At 39.3% G+C, this 22,516-nt stretch overlaps 2 protein-coding genes across 2 annotated transcripts in view; both read right to left on the bottom strand.

The window, feature by feature from the left end:
• GOLPH3L (golgi phosphoprotein 3 like) overlaps positions 1 to 19,645 on the bottom strand; it is a 41,472-nt gene extending 21,827 nt beyond the window's left edge. The window contains exons 1-2 of the mRNA XM_053590782.1: positions 19,438 to 19,645; positions 16,694 to 16,888 (exon numbers count right to left, since the gene is read on the bottom strand). Of these exons, the coding sequence (XP_053446757.1) occupies positions 16,694 to 16,876 (183 nt within the window). The 5' untranslated portion in view covers positions 16,877 to 16,888; positions 19,438 to 19,645. The remainder of the gene's footprint in view (positions 1 to 16,693; positions 16,889 to 19,437) is intronic.
• Positions 19,646 to 20,496: 851 nt separating this feature from the next.
• Positions 20,497 to 22,516, bottom strand: part of HORMAD1 (HORMA domain containing 1) — a 30,327-nt gene continuing 28,307 nt past the window's right edge. The window contains exon 15 of the mRNA XM_053590815.1: positions 20,497 to 21,102. Within this exon, the coding sequence (XP_053446790.1) occupies positions 21,022 to 21,102 (81 nt within the window). The 3' untranslated portion in view covers positions 20,497 to 21,021. The remainder of the gene's footprint in view (positions 21,103 to 22,516) is intronic.

Here is a 22,516-nt window from a genome sequence, read left to right on the forward strand (position 1 = left end):
CCCATTATTGGGCATCTACCCAGAGGAAAAAAAATTATTTTGTCATAAGTACATTTGCACAAGACTGTTTATCGCAGGTCAATTTACAATCACCAAAATGTGGAAACAGCCTAAATGCCCACCAACCCAAGAATGGATTAACAAGCTGTGGTATATGTATACCATGGAATAGTATTCAGCCATTAAAAAAGATGGAGATTTTACATCTTTGTATTAACTTGGACTGAAGTGGAACACATTCTTCTTAGTAAAGCATCACAAGAATGGAGAACCTAGAGAATCTAATGTGCTCAATTCTAATATGAAGGCAGTAGACGAGCTAATACAAGGTGGAGGGTAGGGGAACAAGGCAGCAGGGAGAGAGGAGGGGGTGATGGGAGTTCAGGGTGTATGGCACACCTCTTGGTGGCAAGACACAATTATAAGAGGGATGTTACCTAACAAATGAAATCGGTCTAACCTAATTCTTTGTACCCTCAATGAATCCCAAACAATAAAAAAAGTTTCAGAAAATAAAAAATTGGTAATGTTTTCTATGACAAGGAAATGCAAAATAAAGGAAAGCAACTGGTGCTCTTTGAATGCTTTCATATAAGCTTTAATCTTATTCTGGTCAGTAAAAATATCCTTAATTTTTCACTTTAATAAATGTAAATGTTAGGGCTGGGTGCAGTGGCTCATGCCTGCAACCCTAGCATTCTGGGAGGCCGGGGCAGATGGATTGCCTGAGTTCACAGGTTTGAGACCAGCCTGAGCAAGAGTGAGTCCCCATTTCTAAAATAGTCAGGCATTGCGGTGGGCACCTGTAGCCCCAGTTATTTGGGAAGCTGAGGCAAGAGAACCGCTTGAGCCCAGAGTTTGAGGTTGCTGTGAGCAATGATGCCATGGCACTCTACCAAGGGTGACAAAATTAGAGTCTCAAAAAAAAAAAGTTAATATCCCTCCTGTACTTTCTTTTTTTTTTTTTTTTTTATTGTTGGGGATTCATTGAGGGTACAATAAGCCAGGTTACACTGATTGCAATCGTTAGGTAAAGTCCCTCTTACAATCATGTCTTGCCCCCATAAAGTGTGACACACACCAAGGCCCCGCCCACCTCCCTCCTTCCCTCTTTCTGTTTCCCCCCCCATAACCATAATTGTCATTAATTGTCCTCATATCAAAATTGAGTACATAGGATTCATGCTTCTCCATTCTTGTGATGCTTTACTAAGAATAATATCTTCCACGTCCATCCAGGTTAATACAAAGGATGTAAAGTCTCCATTTTTTTTAATGGCTGAATAGTATTCCATGGTATACATATACCACAGCTTGTTAATCCATTCCTGGGTTGGTGGGCATTTAGGCTGTTTCCACATTTTGGCGACTGTAAATTGAGCTGCAATAAACAGTCTAGTACAAGTGTCCTTATGCCTCCTGTACTTTCTTAATTGCCTTATGTCCCAATTTTTAAATTATGATTATGTTGTCAAATTTATAACATTTATATTATATTCTGTTATCATAATTCACCACACCTCTTCTACCTTATATGAATTTGCATGGATAGAGAGGTGAATGGTGGGTATGTGGGAATTTTATATTTTTTATACATTTTTGTATGTATGAACTATTCATAATTTTGAAAAAAGGAAATGTTTTAGAATAAAAAGTCTAACAATATTCACAAATTTCTAGGAAATGAATTTCTTTTCTTTGTTTTTTTTTTTTTTTTTGGTCGAGACCCAGTTCTACCCTATGCCCTGAGCAGAGGGCAATGGCGTCGTAGCTCACTGCAACCTCAGACTCCGGCTGTGGGCATCCTGCTGCCTCAGCCTCCAAAGCTGCTGGGATTAGACGCTCGCCACGGCGCCCGGCTGGGTTTTTCCATTTTTTTCATGAGTTGGGGTCTCACTCTCGCTCAGACAAGCCTCGAGCGAGAGCCTCCTGAGCTCAAGCAATCCTCCCGCCTCAGCCTCCCACAGTGCTGGGATTACAAGTGTGAGCCACCGCACCCGGCTCTTTTCTTTGTTAATTATACTTCTATCACTTACATTCTTTTTTTTTTTGTGGTTTTTGGCCGGGGCTGGGTTTGAACCCGCCACCTCCGGCATATGGGACCAGTGCCCTACTCCTTGAGCCACAGGGGCCGCCCCACTTACATTCTTTTTGAAGAGCATATGCTATATTTACTCATTTTTTCACTAGGCAAACAAGAAAAACAACAATTTGTGTGAACCTTTACAATTTCAAATCCTTCATTATTCCCTAAATCTTTCTTATAATTAGAGTGAAGATGTTAACAGCCACACTTCTAATGGCAAAGGATGAAAATTCTGGAAAAGATTTAACTGCCATATAAAGCATCATTTAAATGTTTATATAGAATGAGTAGTAGTAGGATCTCCAATATTCTGCTTGACCAACTCAAAGTACCACCAAAAATAGTAATGTACAGAGGGATAAGAAATAAAAAGCACACTTTTCTCACTATTCTACGAAGCAGAAATTCTAGGTTAAAGTTGAAAATGGTGGCAGGGCCTGTGGCTCAGGGAATAGGGCGCTGGTCCCATACACCGAGGGTGGTGGGTATGAACCTGGCCGCAGCCAGCTAAAAACAACTGCAACAACAACAACAAACACATAAAGATGAAAATGAAATCTAGGAAATTTAGTTTTCTGGGGAGACATATAAATTCTTCACCTATTACTACAATTTAAGACCTAGGCAGCAGCCCCATATCTCATCCCAAAAGTTAATTAACTAAATTATAAAAGTTGGTTAGAAATAATAAAATGCTTATTGATAAATTTTTATTTAATCTTAATTTAGATTAATTTTATAGCTAGAAGACACCACAGACATTACTCTTTATTTTGCAGAGAGGGAAGTGAAATCCAGAAAAACAGGGAGTTTCAATATGATGCTTCTATAACATTTTTTCTACCCACTCTGTCACCCTGGGTAGAGTCTGTGGCATCATCGTAGTTCATAGCAACTGCAAACTCTTGGGCTCAAGCAATCCTCTTGCCTCCTGAGTAGCTGAGACTACAGGCACATGTGTCACCATGTCCAGCTAGTTTTTTTATTTTTAGTAGAGATGGGGTCTCACTTTTGCTTAGGTTGGTCTCCAACTCCAGAGCTCAAACAATCCACCTGCCTGGGCCTCCCAGAGTGCTGGGATTATAGGCATGAGCCACCCTGTCTGGCTGCTGCTATATTTTAAGATTAGAAGTAAGCTAAATTAACAAAGTGTGGGGATGGAAATCAATGGGAAAGAGAACCAAGTTAAGAGTGAAAGAATCCTATCATATACAATATTTCCAGATCTGGAATTGTTACCAGTATCAAGAGGAAGGTATGTAATAGCGAATTAAATTCTTTTCCTCTGTACCTCAGTAATTCATCTAAAATTCCTACAAGCCACATGAAACCAATTCAGGTATCAAGTCAGTTTTATATCTCCCAAATTATATCCCCAGGTAAATTATTTTGAGGTATGGTACATCATCCCAGTAAGAAAATAGTGAACAATCTTATTTACTTTTTTTTCATACTGTATGTGAGGTCACTGAAACAGGAAAGCCAGATTACTGAGATCACTAGATTAGGCTCTCTTCTAGGAAACATTTTCCAGGGTTCTGTTATTCTGATACTAAGGGCTGGCCATCGGTTGCTCAGTTTGTAAGAGCTGATTCAAGATCATTTTCAACTTTAGTAAATGAGAAACTACTGCTTTAAAAACTTAAAAATACCCCACAGAAGTTTAGCTTAAAGCATGTAAGTGGCTATTTATGCCCAGCATTCAACTAAGGTTTTTTTGCTCACTAGAAAAATTACCATTTATTGATTTATTAAAAAAAAATTATTTATTTCTTTTTCTTCTTTTTTTTGAGACAGAGCCTCAAGCTATAGCCCTGGGTAGAGTGCTGTGGCATCACAGCTCACAGCTACCTCAAACTCCTGGGCTTAAGCGATTCTCTTGCCTCTGTGAGCAGCTGGGACCACAAGCGCCTGCCACAATGCCTGGCCATTCCTTGGTTGTAGTTGTCATTGTTTAGCAGGCCTAGGCTGGATTCGAAACCACCAGTCTTGGTGCATGAGGCCGGTGCCCTAGCCCGTTGAGCTATAGGCACCACCTTTTTTTTTTTTTTGAGACAGAGTCTCATTATCTCACCTTCAGTAGAGTGCTATGGCGTTACAGCTCACAGCAACCTCAAACTCTTGGGCTTGAGCGATTCTCTTGCCTCAGCCTCCCAAGTAGCTGGGATTACAGGTGCCCGCCACAATGCCCGGCTATTTTTTTTTTGTTGTTGCTGCAGCTGTCTTTGTTGTTTAGCTGGCCTGGGCTGGGTTCGAACCTGGTGACTGGGTGTATGTGGACAGCGCCCTACCCACTGAACTATAGGTGCCACCAAATTATTTATTTTTTTGAGACAGAGTCTCACTTTGTCACCCTCAGTAGAGTGCCATGGCATCATAGCTCACAGCAGCCTCAAACTGTTGGGCTTAAGCAATTCTCTTGCCTCAGCCTCGCAAGTAGCTGGGACAACAGGCGCCAGCCACAACGCCCAGCTATTTTTAGGGGCGGGGGGGGTCTTACTCTTGTTCAGGCTGTTCTCCAACTTGTGAGCTCAGGCAATCCCGCCTCAGCCTCCCAGAGGGCTAGGATTGCAGGAGTGAGGCATCTTGCCTGGCCCAGTATTTTTGGCCATTCCCACCTTAAACCTTTTGGACAACTGTGAATGAATGAAGGCAAACAGAAAGTAAAGAATAACCAACAAGGAATTTCTCCCTCTTCCATGTTCCTACAGCACTTTTTGGGTACCCTTTTTGTTGTGCCAATAGTATGGTTACTGTACACACATCTTTTCTTCCCTATCAGATCCCTATGCTCCTTTTGGGAAGATAAATATTTTAATTACCTGTGTATTTGTCTTATTTTTCTCAGTGACTTGCTGGGAGAAATAAGTTTTGGCTGACTCGAAGGGGAAAAAAAATCACATCATCATACAATTTTATTGTTTTAAATTTATTTTATTATTATTAATTTTTGAGACAGAGTCTTAAGCTGTTGCCCCGGGTAGGGTGCTGTGGTGTCACAGCTCACAGCAACCTCTAGCTCTTGGGCCTAAACAATTCTTTTGCCTCAGCCTACCAGTAGCTGGGGCTATAGGTGCCCACCACAACGCCCAGCTATTTTTTGGTTGCAGTTGTCATTGTTGTTTAGCTGGCAAGGGCTGGGTTAGAAACCTCCACCCTTGGTGTATGTGGCGGGCACCCTTCTGACTGAGCTATGGGTGCCACCCCATTATACTATTTTTTTTTTTTTTTTTTTTGTAGAGACAGAGTTTCACTTTATGGCCCTTGGCAGAGTGCCGTGGCCTCACACAACTCACAGCAACCTCCAACTCCTGGGCTTAAGCGATTCTCTTGCCTCAGCCTCCGGAGCAGCTGGGACTACAGGCGCCCGCCACAACGCCCGGCTATTTTTTGGTTGCAGTTTGGCCGGGGCCGGGTCTGAACCCACCACCCTCGGCATATGGGGCCGGCGCCCCACCAACTGAGCCACAGTCGCTGCCCCCCATTATACTATTTTAATGACACTTTCGGAGGGTGAATTGCACTCCAGGTGGACATAAGTAAATTATCATGCAATTATCTATTTCCTTTTCTAAATCATTTTTTTAAACATTTTAATTTTACATTTAATGTGACACGGTATCTAAATCATTGTTATAAGCTGAATTGTGTACCCTCGAATTTCATACTTTCACGTTATAGCCCCCAATAAGTTGGAATATGACTGTTTTTGGAGAGAGGGCCATTAAAGAGGTGATTAAGTTAAAATGAGGTTGTTAAGGTGGGCCCTAATCCAGTTTGACTGGTGTTCTTTTAAGAGGAGGAAATTTGGACACAGAAAGACCTCTGGGATTCATGCACACAAAGGAAAGACCTAAGAGGGCACAACAGAGCAAGGTGAGCCTTCTCAAAAGAAACCAAACCTGCCTATCTTGATCTTGAACTTCTAACCTCCAGAACTACAAGAAAATTAAGTTCTATTGTTTAAGCCAGACACCTAATCTGTGGTATTTCATTGTAGGAGCCCTAGCAAACTAATATAATTATACTCCCACAGAAAAATCTAGAAAAGCCCTATTTATTCATTTGGTTTTTAAGCTTTAAGATGTAAGATAAAAGAATATCACTTACTCATATTTACCTATTTTAAGTATAATAGTATCCTCTTCCTTCCATAAAGAGGATATGTGACATGGGTTCTAATGTATGCCCGAGTGACCGAGGAGAAAAATTAATGACTATTTCCACACTAGACCTTCTAAAGATGTGGTCATAGTAATTAAGTATTATTTACTGTCTCTTTAAACATTTGTCCTTTGCAAATTAGGTTATTCAAACTTTTTACTTTCTTAGACTTGTTGCCCTTTATGACCAGCACATCTTTCTTTTTTTTTTAAGCAGCTATCACATTTATTTGTTTTCTTTTCCTTAGATCAACTCCAGCAAAAGTCCAAAGAAATTAGCCAACTTAATAAACCAACCTTACAAAACCATGAAATAGCATCTCAGACATCTTTCCCAGATCAGGGCACACAGGTAATTAAATGTCGATTTCTTACAAATATGAACTACAGTAGAACCTCCATAGTTGACCACCTCTTTACATTGACCACCTCCTTAAGTTGACCTAATTTTCAGAGATTCAGCGTGTACCACATGTATCAGCACAGTAGGCCTAGTTCCTTATGTTGACTGCCTTTATATGTTGACAAGTTTGTTACAATCCTTTGGGTGGTCAACTTAAAGAGGTTCTACTGTATTTGTCTTTGCTGGGACTATAATGAAGATTTATTCCAGAAAACTATAAGTCTTCTATCTTTTCTGCCTGATAAAATACCAGCACATCTTTCTTGAGGAAAGGAGAAGTGAAAAGTAATGCATAAAATTTTCCTGTTTCCTCCTTAATATTTGAAGTGAGAGAATAAAAAACTGAAGTAAATAAAACTATCAAATCATTCAGAATGTCTTACAGTGCTACTTTCCCTTTTTCTGACATTACTAATGCTTTAAAAAACTTAATGTTTTTTATGGGATCTCAAAATCTTTTTCTAAGCTTCAGCTTTGCTCGGGTATTTTTTTTTTTTTGAGACAGAGTCTCACTATGTCACCCTCTGTAGAGTGATATGATGTCACAGCTCACAGCAACCTCAAACTCTTGGGCTTAAGTGATTCTCTTGCCTCAGCCTCCCAAGTAGCTGGGACTATTTTTTTTTGTTGCAGTTGTCATTGTTGTTAGGAGGTCCGGGCCAGGTTGGAACCCCCCACAGCCTTGGTGTATGTAGCTGGAGCCCTAACCAGTGGCCTATGTGTGCTGAGCCTTTTTTTTTTTTTTTTTGAGACAGAGTCTCACTCTGTTGCTCTGGGTAGTGTCATAGCTCACAGCAACCTCAAACTCTTGGGCTTTAAGAGATCCTCTTGCCTGAGCCTCCCAAGTAGCTAGAACTACAGGTGCCTGCTACAACTCCTGGCTATTTTTCTTTTCTTTCTTTTTTTTAACAGTTTTTGGCTGGGGCAGAGTTTGAACCCACTACCTCTGGAATATGGGGCTGGAGCCCTACTCCTTTGAGCCACAGGCACCGTCCATTCCTGGCTAATTTTTTAGAGTCAGGGTCTGGCTCTTGCTCAGGCTGGTCTTGAACTCCTGGGCTCAAGCAATCCACCGGACTCAGCCTCCCAGACTGCTAGGATTACAGGAATGATCCACCATGCCTAGCCCGGCTTTGCTGGCATATATAAACATTTGAACGGGTGACGCCTGTGGCTCAAGGAGTAGGGCGCCGGTCCCATATGCCAGAGGTGGCGGGTTCAAACCCAGCCCTGACCAAAAACCACAAAAAAAAAAAAAAAAGTATAAACATTTGAACAAGAAAGATATGGCTCGGTGCCTGTAGCTCAGCAGCTAGGGTGCCAGACACATACTCGGGAGCTGGTGGGTTTTAAGCCAGCCTGGGCCTGCCAAATAGCAATCACAACTACAACCAAAAAATAGCTGGACATTGTGGCAGGCGCCTGTAGTCTCAGCTACCTGGGAGGCTGAGGCAAGAGAATCGCTTAAGCCTAAGAGTTAGAGGTTGCTGTGAGCTGTAATGCCACAGCACTCTACCGAAGGCAACATAGTGAGGTTTTGTCTCAAAAAAAAAAAAAAATAAAGATATGGATGAGACTTGAAAAAATAACTCGTGTTAAATATTACTGCAGAACATAATAATCTTTTAATAGGAGGCATAAATTAAAATCCATAAGAAGCTATCTAAGGAAATAAAATTCTTGGGGTCACATTAAGCAGTTAATGATTCTAAACAATTCTCTTTATCTTAGCAAGGAATACAGAAAAATAATGTAATACTTGTTTCGCAAGTATGTCCTCTTTTAAATGCAGTTTGAATGTAGATTCCACAACTTATTGCCCAATAATTGCCAAATAATCATTCAACTTTTTGACTGTCATAAAGAGAGGATGATACCTGTCTCACAAAATTAAGAGAATTGCAGAATGTTTTGAAAACTCGTAAGTTATACAAACATAAAATACAAAGAAGACAAAAGAGATGAAATGGCTCACAGCACATTTATAGGCTAGTGGCACAGCCCAAAGCCCCAATTTAAGTGGGTAGTGTTGTCTCAATATCATTATCAGCTTTTTATAAGAGAACAGCATGCATTTGGGGGTTGAGAGACTTAGGGAGACACTCTCAATGAAACAGCTTAAACTATATTTTCCCCTGTTAAAATAGGACTTTGGTTTTCCAGTTTATTTCCTTTTATATGAATAGTAAATAATTCTTTGAAAATATATAGCCGGATATAATAAAAGTCAAATTTTATAATAGCTATGTTTAAAATTAACAAACCCGATGAACGAGTCCTTCTGGAACACTTGCCCCATCACAATGGTAATAACCACTGGCAAAGTTTATTGCTCATTCTGTGTAATCAGGAAACGAAAAGGCAAGACCAGGTAGTAACTTAAATTAGACTTTTAATCTTTTTCTCAGTCACTTTCTAAGAAGATCAATTTCTTCGTTTATAGTCAATAATTGATAAGTTGTACACTGACTTATCATGACTGAGCTTGTTTTTTTTTTTTTTTTTAGACAGAGCCTCACTTTGTCCCCTGTGGTAAAGTGCTGTGGCGTCATAATTCACAGCAATCTCAAACTCTTGGGCTCAAGTGACAGGGTCTTGCTCTAGTTCAGGTTAGTCTTGAACCTGTGGGCTCAGGCAATCCACCTGCCTCGTCCTCCCAGGATGCTAGGATTATAGGCATGAGTCACCACATGCGACCCTCATGACTGATCTTTTAAAACTTTTTGATTAGTTCACACTGAAAATTTTTTATCACCTTTAAGAAAGCTTTTACTTCTAATCTCCCATTGCTAATAAATTATAATGATAAACTATACCTGATGGAGAATCACTAGTAAAAAGCATAGCATTAATATACCTAATAATTAAAAATAAAAGTTTTATCTAGTCTGATTTATCATTTTTTTTAAATGTATGAATAGTGTCATTGTTTGTAAGAATACCTCTGAAAAGTACAAGGATATTCTTAGCAGTTCATAATGGACTCCTGAATTTCCATTAACTCACCAATGAATGGCAGGTTAATGAATCCTACCATTTGCATCCAATGAATGAATGGCATATTCATACAATGAAATATTTAACACAAAGAACTGAATTAAAATTAAATTATATGCAACATGGATGAATCTCACAAACATCATATTGGTCAAAAGATACATAACAGTATTAACCCAATAATATAGAATTTAGAAAAAAGCAAAACTAAAATATGTTGTTAAGGGATATATACTCATGATAAAACTACAGAGACATGGGCAGTATGTGATTAAGGCAGGGCATAAGAGGAGAATTCTAGGATGCTGAAGTTTTCTTTGTTTGCTTTAAAATTATTTGTTAGAGGCTCAGCGCCCATAGCAGTGGTTACAGTGCTGGCCACATGCACCAAAGTTGGTGGGATGGAACCTGGCCCGGGCCAGCTAGACAACAATAACAATTGCATCAAAAAATGGTTGGGAATGTTTAGTGCAGCCCAATTCATAACTGCTAAGCCATGGAAGAAGCCCAAGTGCCCATCGACCCACGAATGGACTAGCAAATATTACGCAGCCTTAAAGAAAGATGGAGACTTTACCTCTTTCATGTTTACATGGATGGAGCTGGAATATAGTCTTCTTAGAAAAGTATTCCAAGAATGGAAGAAAAAGTATCCAATGTACTCAGCCTTACTATGAAGCTCATTTATAGCTTTCATATGAAGGCTATAACCCAACTATAGTACAAGAATATGGGGAAAGGGCCAAGGAAGGGGAAAGGAGGGGGGGAGGTTAGGGTGGAGGAAGGGCAATGGGTGGGGCCACACCTACGGTGCATCTTAGAATGGGTACAGGTGAAACCTACTAAATGCAGAATACAAGTGTCTACATACAATAACTAAGAAAATGCCATGAAGGCTATGTTGAACAGTTTGATGAGAATATTTCAGATTGTATATGAAACCAGCACACTGTACCCCTTGATTACACTAATGTACACAGCTATGATTTAACAATAAAAAAACAAAAATGGCTGGGCATTGTGGTGGGCACCTATAGTCCCAGCTACTTGGGAAGCTGAGACAAGAGAATTGCTTGAGCCCAAGAGATTGAGATTGTTGTGAGCTGTGACATCACAGCACTCTACTGAGGGCAACATAGTGAGACTCTGTCTCAAAACAACAACAACAACAAAAACAACTATTTTTTAAGAGTGTACATATGTGTTTCATATGTTTCTCTGGATATGCTGTATTTCACAATTTTAGAAAAGTTAAATAATAAAGCAGCTTAGTGCTTGTAGCTCAGTGGTTAGGGCTCTGGCCACATACACGGGCTGGTGGGTTGGAACCTGGCCGGGGCCTGTTAAACACCAATGATAACTGCAACAAAAAAATAGCCAGGCACTGTGGCGGGTGTCTGTAGTCCCAGTTACTTGGGAGGCTGAGGAAAGAGAATCGCTTTATGCCCAAGGTTTGAGGTTGCTGTGAGCTGTGATGCTACCTCATTCTACAGAGGGTGACACAGTGAGACACTGTCTCAAAAAAAAAAAAAAATAGTAAGGACTACTGCCTTTTTTCTCTATATATCTGGCACTTTCATATATGTGGCATTCATAAATTTTTAGTGGCCAGGTGTGAGGTGACTCATGCCTATAATACTAGCAATCTGGGAGGATTGCATGAGCTCACAAGTTTGCCCTTGCATAGCCTTGTACAATTCATGTTGCCTGCCTGGTGGGGCCGGTGTAGACCAGCCTGAGCATGACCTGTCTCTACTAAAAATAGAAAAACTAGAGTGGTGTTGTGGCGGCGCCTATAGTCTCAGCTACTTGGGAGGCTGAGGCAAGAGGATCCCTTGAGCCCAAGAGTTTGAGGGTGCTGTGAGCTATCATGGCAGGACACTCTATACAGGGTGATAAGTTTTTTTTTTAGTGACCAAACAAATGAGTGAAAATGTCTTTCCATAATTCCAATGAACAATACTTCTTGCCAATTTTACTACAGTGATATAATAGATGAAAAGCTTTTTTGCACAGTGCATAGTAAGTAGTCAATAAACAGCATTACTAGGAGAAAGCTTTGCAAGAAATGGGGAGGGGTAAAAACACTATCCACAAATTGAAAAGATGAGACGTTAAAAGATTATCACCAAAAGTCAAAACCATTAATAGGCTCATTCATCTTATAGGTAGCTGAATTTAATAAAAGGTTCTAATAAATGTGAGGTTTTAAATACACTAGCAATTCAATTAAAGCTTTAATTGTTCATGAAGCAATAATATCTATATAAAAACTTTTGCCAAAAGCAATAATGATAAACGAATTCCTAATTTCAACAGGAAATAAATTTGTTTTATTTTGGTTAGGCTGGTGTTCAAGTTTTGTTTTCTCAGTTGAGGTGTTACTGAACAGGGATAATATCTAATTAAATGGTTCTTGAAAGTTTAGACTTCTCAAATTACATTAAAATTTAAATTTCTTGATTGCTTTCAAGACCATGAAGCATAATATTTTATTTTTTAAATTTGTTCAATTATATTCAGTGGGAATTAAACTTTTATGGTCTTTTCAATCCTCCATTTAAAACAGTTTCTATGGTAAAATGCATTTGAATTTCCAATAAGCAATTTTTTTTTTTTTTGTTTGTTTGTTTGTTTTTAGAGACAGAGTCTTACTCTATCACCCTCGGTAGAGTGCCGTGGTGTCACAGCTCACAGCAACGTCCAACTCTCAGGCAATTCTCTTGCCTTAGCCTCCCGAGTACCTGGGCCTACAGGCGCCCGCCACAACGCTCGGCTATTTTTTTGTAGTAGTTTGGCCGGGGCTGGGTTTGAACCCACCACTCTCGGTATATGGGGCCAGCACCCTACCCACTGAGCCACAGGTGCCACCCTCCAATAAACAATTTTACAACTGTATTTTTGAAAAATAAGTCAGAAATATAGGAAGAATTTATATCCCAGCCCTCGTGTACTGTAATAATAACTAATGTTTATCATGTACTTTCTGTGTTCATTATTTCACTTTCCCCTATTATAGAGTTATCTGGGAGACTTTATTATCACTGCCATTTTATAGATGAGTAAACTGAGGCTCTAAAATCACAGAACTTATTATGATCACCAAATCCATGCAGTGTAGGATCTGAAACCAGGAAGTCCAAATCCACACTCTGCCACCTAGCCCTTTCTAATCTATCATCTGCCAGTTTCCACGTGCCGGGGGTCGTGCACATAAAAGTGATTCAGGCTGAGCACAATAGCTCAACACCTGTAATCCCAGAACTCTGGGAGGCCAAGGCAGGTGTATTGCTTGAGCTCAGGAGTTTGAGACCAGCCTGGGCAAGACAGAGAGAGACCCTGTCTTTAAAAATAGCCAGGTGTTGCGGTGGGCATCTGCAGTCCCAGCTACTTGGGGAAGCATAATATTTTAAAACAAATCTGTGGCAACTATTCCTCAGAAGAATCTAAAGAATGATATAACATTTCACAAACAATCTGATTAATGGCCTACTGTCTTTTCTTTCTAGGCCTATAATATGTGTGTGTGTGTGTGTGTGTGTGTGTGTATATATATATATATATATTTGAGACAGAGTTTCCCTATGTCGCCCTCAGTAGAGCGCTGTAACACCACAGCTCACAGCAACCTCAGACTCTTAGGCTTAAGTAATCTCTTGCTTCAGTTTCCCAAGTAGCTGGGACTACAGTTTTGTTTTCATTAGGCTGATTCTCTTTTACCTAAAGGAAAGAGCCTAAAAGTCCCTGCTGGCAATCTAAATCATCTATAATCTGGACTAACTCTAATTTCCCAATTTTGAATCTCACTGTTCTCCACCTACTTCAGTTATTCTGGCCTACTCAATTTTCTCCCAAATTCACTAAGTTTATGATATCTTTTGTCACTCAGGTTCCCTCATCCAAACTGTGTTCCCCTCTCCCCATTCATGTTAATCCTATCTATTCTTTTTTTTTTTTTTGAGACAGTTTCATTATGTCACCCTTGGTAGAGTGCCGTAGTGTCACAGCTCACAGCAACCTCAAAATCTTGGGCTTAAGCAGTTCTCTTGCTTCAGCCTCCCTTGTAGCTGAGAGTACAGGTGCCCGCCACAACGCCCAGCTATTTTTTTCTTATAGTTGTCATTGTTGTTTACCAGGCCCAGACCGGCTTCAAACCCACCAGTCCTGGTGTATGTGGCTGGCCCTAACCACTGAGCAACAGACACTGAGCCAATCCTACCCATTCTTAAATGTATGGCTTGTTTTTTTTTTTTTTTTTTTATTGTCAACAGTTTTTATTTATACCTACAAAAAGAAAACAAGATGGTATCAAAAGGACAATTTACAAACTAAGAATAGTAACAGCTCTTAGCATCCTGTGCCTGAATATCACACATCTACAAATCTTTCAAGTCTTAATGCAACAGGAATGTGTTCAGAGACCAGCAAGGACATGAATAGAGAGCACTGATCCCAAGCAAAAGCCACCAACCTTTAGATGAGAGAAGTCCACACAACGAATTGTTAGGGAGGGACTGGGAAGAAGCAGCCCATAGCTTAATACATTGAAGCCCTTTCCCTAAGTTCAGTTGCAACCATGACTGTAGTAACTAACTAGCATGATGATCTTCTGCTCATGTTCTGAAGCCAACAACAGAATGTGGATGACTGACAGACATGGAGGCAGAAGAGTTAAATTCTGCTAGACTTCAGCTGCGCTCAGGCCAGAGTAACTTTTGAGATGTGGAATTTATTATTACTTTATGATTGCAATGTCCCTGTGGAAAAAAAGGAAGCAAGCAATCCAAATAACTTGCTAGCCCAGAGACATTTCCCTCAAGCAGATGCTTTTTAAAGAGCTGGAAGTTTTTCTTAAATTAAGACATCCTTGTGGTGGAATCTCTACATTGAAAGGAAAAATATCAGAATTTGGTGTAGAAAGAAAAAGTCCAAAATAGACTGGTCAGTGCTTAGACAAACTGGGGTGGTGGTGGGGCACTTTGGTTTGAAAAGCACAGAGCAGCTGTTTCTTCTGTGCCTACCATCCTCCCTCGGCTTCAACTTCTAGAAGATTGGGTGGGGGTGGGGGGGAGCAGGACAAAAAGAGAAGGAAGAAAGTAGAAAATAAAACAGGATGTCTAAGTTTTTACATGCACATATTTCAGCTTATGCTGACAACCTACCTGTATGTTGCACAATGTATCATACTTTCAAGAACCCCTCAGAAACCATCCCTTCTCTCTCCCTAAAGAATTTTAAAAGGAAAACAAAAACAAACCTCAAGTATTTAGATATTTAGATCTTACAAACCAGTAATCACTCTCAGGTCTTAGCCAAAGAATGCAGTGGTGTCACTCCTTTAAACTGCATTATGAATACAAATTAACAGCATAAAAATGAATAGCTCCATGTTGGATTTGAAGAGGTTCCTGGGGCTGTCTGCTCTCTCTATCCTGTTACGGTGAACACAAGAACAGAACCCATCTCCTATACAAAGTCTCCATAAAACAGCATTACTATAAAGAGGACAAACTCACCTACCTTTAGATGGAGGAAAAGTTAACAATGACTTAAGCTTTAGTCCTCCATAACTTGTAAGCACTACACCTACCTGTAAAAAGCTGAGTGCAAAGGATGCCGAAGAAAATTTGCACCCAGAAGTTGTTTAAAAGCACTGCAGAGAACAGGGTACGAAGAGAATAAGAGTTCTTAACAAACCCTTAAGATTCTTAAGGGATTGTTTGTTCAAGATAACTTTGCCAAAAGTCAGAGTAGCTGGCGAAGTTGCTTTTATTCTAGCTCTACACGTACTGAGTTTAAAAAGAAAATTAGGTATGGCTTGTTTTAATGCCTTCTATTCTTCCCCATCTTATTTTATTTAAATAATTAATTTAGTTTTTTGAGACAGTCTCACTATGTCACCCTTGGTAGAGTGCTGTGGCATCACAGAGCACAGGAACCTCAAATTCTTGGGCTTAAGTGATCCTCTTGCCTCAGTGTCTGAAGTAGCTGGGACTACAGGTGCCCACCACAATGCCTGGCTATTTTTTTGTTGTCATTTTTGTTTAGCAGGCCCGGGCCGGGTTCGAACCCACCAGCCTTGGTGTATGTGGCATTCTAACCACTGTGCTACAGGGGCCAAGCCTCCCCGGTTATTTTAGTAGTTCATATTGAATTCTCTCTTCTTTTTTTTTTTGAGACAGAGTCTCACTTTGTCACCCTCGGTAGAGTGCCGGGGCATCACAGCTTACAGCAACCTCTAACTCTTGAGGCTTAAGTGATTCTCTTGCCTCAGCCTCCCAAGTAGCCGGGACCACAGGCGCCTGCCACAATGCCTGGTGTTTTTTTTTTTTTTTTGTTGTTGTTACAGTTGTCATTGCTGTTCCAGCTGACCAGGGCTGGGTTCCAACCTGCCACCCTTGGTATATGGGAATACAAGTAGGAAAGCCAGGAAAATACTTGGTTGTGTGATAAAACTCACTATCTCAAGACTAACTATACTTTAAGATAAATGTTCTATTCATAAGGAGAAATTTAGAAAGGGAAAGCTAAATTTTTAAAAATTTTCAGAAATTAAAACTCATCAATTAATATTTGACTCCTAAACCTCCAAAGAGGACAAAAAACTTTATTTTTGCCATAAGAAACCTACTGATTATTTCTGTAAGAAAGCTAATCACATTTGTTCTTGTCTTTTCATTTAAAAGACTTTTTCTCTCCAAAGCTTAAGAGGTCTTCCGACATGTGGGCCCTCCTTTTTACTTTTATAATAAGGAGTTATTTTACCATCAATCCGACTCGAGAAACTGTAAGAACAAAACTTTACACTGTATTCTATAAAATTTTGGAATAATTTTATAATTAAATTACACTTTAAGTAATTATACTTCTGGATTTTACCCTCAAATTATTAATCACCCTCCCAAACTTCTCCAACTCCCAGATGACTGGGGCACAATTCTAAGGCCAATTTAGCATAAATGAAAATATTCTATCAGATTACTTTTTAAAACATTTCAATATTTAATTGTCTTTGAGTTACTCCAGCAAATCTAATTAAATTACCTCTTTATCTTTTAGTCCCAGGAGCAATATTTCCTCCATAAGGGTGAGGCGGATATCTTTGGAGTCTCCAGAGTCTTCATTGTCTAGACTCCTCTCCTGATTGGTGTCTTCCTCACTTTCCATCTTCTTTTCAGAGTTCTTACTTACTTCAGTTCGACGGGCCCGGTGAGTTAAAGTGGTCATTCTCACCTGTTTCTGGAGGGAATAGTGAAAAAATAGCCATATGTGTGCTTAGGTAAATAAGCAAATACAGACATACATGCATATAAAAATGCATACAAGTAGGAAATAGGTCTGGCATGGTGGCTCATGCCTGTAATAGTAACACTATACCTGCTTGAGACCCGGAGTTCAAGACCAGCCTGAGCAAGAGCACGACCCTGTCTCTATAAAAAGTAGAAAAATTAGCCAGGTGTGGTGGCATATGCCTGTAGTCCCAGCTACTTGGGAGGCTGAGGCAGAAGGATCACTTGAGGCCAGAAGTTGGAGGTTGCAGTGAGCTATAATTATGCCACTGTACTCTAGACTTGGGAACAAAGCAAGACACTGCCATAAAAAAAAAAGCATCTGTATCTGTATCACTGGAAACAGGCATTCTTCCCTCCAGACAAACTCTGGACATATTAAAGAGAAATACAAATATAAATAATAGGCAATATTTACAAATTTAAATATAGACGAAAAGAAAGGAGTAATGACCAGAAAAACTGGGTTGATAACACAATATCTTTCCCAAAGTACAAGAGCTTAGACTCCACAGATGGCAATGATAAAAGATCAAATCAGGGGCGGCGCCTGTGGCTCAAGGAGTAGGGAGCCGGTCCCATATGCCGGAGGTGGTGGGTTCAAACCTAGCCCCGGCCAAAAACCAAAAAAAAAAAAAAGATCAGATCAGTAATTGGAAAGTCCAGAAGAGGGTGGTGCCTGTGGCTCAGTAAGTAGGGCACCAGCCCCATATACCAAGGCTGGCGGATTTGAACCGGGCCCCAGCCAAACTGCAACAAAAAAATAGCCGGGCATTGTGCCAGGTGCCTGTAGTCCCAGTTACTTGGGAGGCTGAGGCAAAAGAATCACCTAAGCCCAAGAGCTGGAGGTTGCTGTGGGCTGTGATGGCATGGCACTCTACCGAGGGCAACAAAGCGAGATTCTATCTCTAAAAAAAAAAAAAAAAAAAAACAAAAGAAAGTCCAGAAGAAATAATCAGTCTCGAAGCCTGCAGATTTTTTGTACATAACCAAGAGTGAACGTCCACCATTGTCACTCCTCTTTCACAAAATGGATCTCCAAGTTAAAGATGAACTGCAAAAACTTGAGCCCTCAACTCCAAAATGCATATAATAATTTATATAAAATTTGTGTATACACTCAATGGTACTATATTTATAAGACATTCACAAAAGTACAAAGTAAAAAAGAAAAACTAAGCAGAAATATATCTTCTAATATTTCCTTCCCATACCCTAAAAACTCATACACTCACTTTGGACATAACTAGAGGATAACACTCGGAAAATTGTGTAATAATTCCACAGTCAGTAAACTTAGCATCTCTACTATCTTGCAAATACACAAACAGCTGCCAACAAAAAGCCCTGGTAAGAGAGTGTTAAATGACTGGAAAATTCTTTCTCAATTATAAAACAAACAAACAAACGGTCCCTTTATTTATGTACTACAGTTGTTTAAAAACTCTATAGTCACAAGACACTGCACTAAATCAGCTGTGATAAAGTTTAAAGTTAGTGCATTTCATTTTATATAAATCTAGATGTCAGTTTTTAAGATTACATACAACAAATATTTTTATTCAGCAAGTATATACAGGAGTATCTTTTTCAAGATCAAAAGAATAGTATTTAAGAGCCATTATGATTGGACCCAGTTCTACCTTCTAGCAATATTTTCCACTATTCCCAATATATATGGTTGTCAAGCCTTTTCTCAAATATGTCCCATGCTTTCTTTCTGCCTCTGCTCTTTTGTACTTGCTGGGGTTCTCTGCCTTTTCTCAGTCTCTCTAAATTCTACCCATTACTCTAAGGCCTACTAACCCACTGTGAAATCTTACGTGAATCTCCTCCGTTATTTATATGCCGATGGCCAGAACTGAGCTCTCCTTCAGCTGTACGTTCACAGAAGTTTACTTATACTTAACTTCCTTTAAAGTATTAATTATACTCTTTCGTTTGGTATAGTTGCCTCTCAACTGTAAACTTCTTGAGAGCTGGGATATTGTCTTCTTGGGTTTTTATATCCTCCATAGCAACTAGTGAATGCCTTTAACGTTGTAACTGCTCAATAAATGTATACTGATTAAAATGAACACTCAGAAATGCATGTGAACATTTAAAACAGAAACACAAATGAAGTGACTCACCAAAGATTCTCTGCATAAGGGTATATTTCAAACATAATTTTTGTGGGAAGCAGGAAGACAGAAGGAGAAAGAGAACTGTAAAATAAATGCTTAAGGGCACTAATCTTATTTGGCACAACCTTGTTTGTGAATTGAGATTATTTCCTAATTCAAAGAAACAAACTTTAAACCTTCGGGGAAAAGAAAATAAAGGAGAATCTTCTTTGAGGAATTAATTTCCCCTAGACATTTACTAGTTAAAAATCCTATTTAAGAAAACAAATGGCCGAGAACAAATTCATAAATAAAAACCTCCCTTTTCCAATAAAGCCAAAACAAATTAGAGGTTTTTTTGGACGTTAGAAAATGTGATTTTCTTGTTGCTTACCTGATGTTACTCCTGGGTTACGGCTGGACGCAGGTTGCAGTTTGTGCTCTATTTTAGGAGGACACCTGTTCCCCCCACTCCACCCCCGTCCTAACAGGTGAAAAACTTCTCAGCCACGCAGAGAGCACAAACTTCCTGATCCTTCGATGCAGAGAAGGAATAACACATCAGCTTCTTCAGGATAACTAGGCAACCTACCTTGGTGTTTCTTCATTGGGCCAATCAGAAATCACCAAGGTTGAGTCCAGCCAATCGGAGCTTACGAGGGGAGGCTCTCCCCCTGGCTATTGTGTTGCGATCCAGACAAACACCACCAAAAGGAGGCAGGTTTGGGTTCAACCTGACAGCTGGTCAATCCAATGAAGGAACCTCAGTGAAGAGAGGCAAGAGGGCTGCGCTTTCCCCACACCAGTAAGCCGGCCAATCAAAGCGTTCAGTGAGCTAACAGGGGCCGCCAATCTCGAAAGGTTTCTGTTGGTCAATTTCAGTGCAGCAGGTAGGTTACTGTACTTAGGTGACATGTGTTGGGATCCAGGCAATACAGTACGAATAAATAAACAGGTTAAAATGAGTTGTTTCTGACAGCTAATACCTGATTTGATTGTTCCAGAAAAGCCTGATCCTTAAAGAGGAAGGATATATTTCTACCATTGCATACATACCAACATTCCTTACAGAACTGATCACAGACAAACCTAAGGGTAATGTACATTTTTGGAATATGGCTGCTGAAACTACAAAAGGCAAATAGACAAAGTTTTGAAGCTTCCTTCTAAAGCAAAATAAATGGGCAAGGCTGGAATTAGCTCCCAGGTTTCTCATTGAAAGCATAGTATCTTTCATGCTACCATTCAAAAGATCTAGAAAGTATGCTCAATTCTTCCAAAGTAATACCTACCGAATGACCTAAAAAAAAGTACCTAAACATTTTCCGCTAATTAAGTAAAAATCAGAAGCCATGAAAAAACCTACATACTGAACAATATTTTATTTATGCTGCTAAAAATGCCAGACTTTAACAATCAATTATCTTTTTGTCATGTAGTAAAAAATGTAAAAAAGGAAAAAAAGGGAAAGCACCAATTTTCAAACTATTCATTATATGCTATCACGTTAATAACATAACAAAGTATCAAAGAACATTGTTTTAATAACAACACAATGACAAAACACCCAGTTAAATGGTCTAGTTTTAACATAAGTAAAAAGTGAATCCCTACCAAACTTTAATGCCAAAGTAAACATTATTTCAAAAGTGGCTTTAGAAAGCCTTAAAAGTTAATACATATTTAAAAGAAGTGTCCACCAAAGTGGAAGATAGATCAATATTGACAGAATCATGACATTTATACTTTTAGTTTTAGTCAAATCATCCCAAATAAAATTAAGAACCACAATATGGTAGTCAGCTAAGAACTTCATTTTAGTGTATGAACTACTTAAAACTACATATATATTAAAAAATAAACAAAACTACATATATATTTTCAAAGTTAGGGAAAACACACCTTAAAATAGAAATATAGTGTCCTTTAATTTAAATGTTGAGAAGAACTTTGCAAATGTTTAGAAGAAAAAATAATTTCATATATGTTCCTTTGGTTCGCTGAACCTTCTCCTTTTTGGTATAGACTCTTGACTAGAAGAATCGAAGTGATGGAGGACCTGTCAAAAGAAAACAACTGCTTAGAATAGGTTTAAATGTCTTTCCAGTTTAAATGTCTTTAATTTTAGATCTTTTTTCATGTCTTTGAGATTTCTTTCTTTTTAAAAAAATTATACCTAGCATAACTATTTCCTACTATGACATACCTGTTTTTTTTTTTTTTTTTTTTTTATTCAGGCACTTGTATACAGGGATCAGTATGCTGCATGTGCCAACTTATTTTCTTTCTTTTTTTTTTATTGTTGGGGATTCATTGAGGGTACAAGAAACCAGGTTACACTGACTGTATTTGTTAGGTAAAGTCCCTCTTACAATCGTGCCTTGCCCCCAAAAGGTGTAGCACACATCAAGACCCCCACCCCCACTTCCTTCCCTCTCTCTGCTCTTCCTTTCCCCCACCCTCCCTCCTTTTTCTCTCTGCTCTTCCCCTTCCCCCACCCCCACTGTGTCATTAATTGTCCTCAGATCAAAATTGAGTACGTAGGATTCATGCTTCTCCATTCTTCTGATGTTTTACTAAGAATAATATGTTCCAACTCCATCCAGGTTAACACACAGGCTGTAAAGTATTTTTTTAATGGCTGAATAGTATTTCATGGTGTACATATACCACAGCTTGTTAATCCATTCCTGGGTTGGTGGGCATTTAGGCTATTTACACATTTTGGCGATTGTAAATTGAGCTGCAATAAACAGTCTAGTGCAAATGTCCTTATGATAAAAGGATTTTTTTCCCTTCTGGGTAGATGCCCAGTAATGATACTTGGTTTCTCTAAAAGTAGAGACAAACTTACTATTGACATAGTTACATTTTCAAATGGCTCTGAAAGTACAGGGTGTCCATTAAGTTCATGTGCAATTAAAAATTAACAACTATTTTGGGCGGCGCCTGTGGTTCACTCAGTAGGGCGCCGGCCCCATATACCGAGGGTGGCGGGTTCAAACCCGGCCCCGGCCAAACTGCAACCAAAAAATAGCTGGGCGTTGTGGCGGGCGCCTGTAGTCCCAGCTACTCGGGAGGCTGAGGCAAGAGAATCGCTTAGGCCCAGGAGTTGGAGGTTGCTGTGAGCTGTGTGAGGCCACGGCACTCTACCGAGGGCCATAAAGTGAGACTCTGTCTCTACAAAAAGAAAAAAAATTAACAACCATTTTAAATTGCACATGAACTCTATGGACACTGTATATATATATATATATATATATATATATATATATGCAAAATGTAAGATCTTCATTATGGTTGCTGTACTAGTTAGAAGACAGATTTAACATTATGTCCTCAATAGTAAACAATTATGGAGGGATGAGAAGGGCAAAAATATTTTAAAATGAGTTACAAATGGAAAAACATTCTGCCTTGGCATCATGGAAGATTTAAATCATGTCAATTTTGTATTCTTGGTACTTAGCAAT

The sequence above is a fragment of the Nycticebus coucang genome, chromosome 5, assembly GCF_027406575.1.
Source record: "Nycticebus coucang isolate mNycCou1 chromosome 5, mNycCou1.pri, whole genome shotgun sequence".
Taxonomy (NCBI): Eukaryota; Metazoa; Chordata; class Mammalia; order Primates; family Lorisidae; genus Nycticebus; species Nycticebus coucang.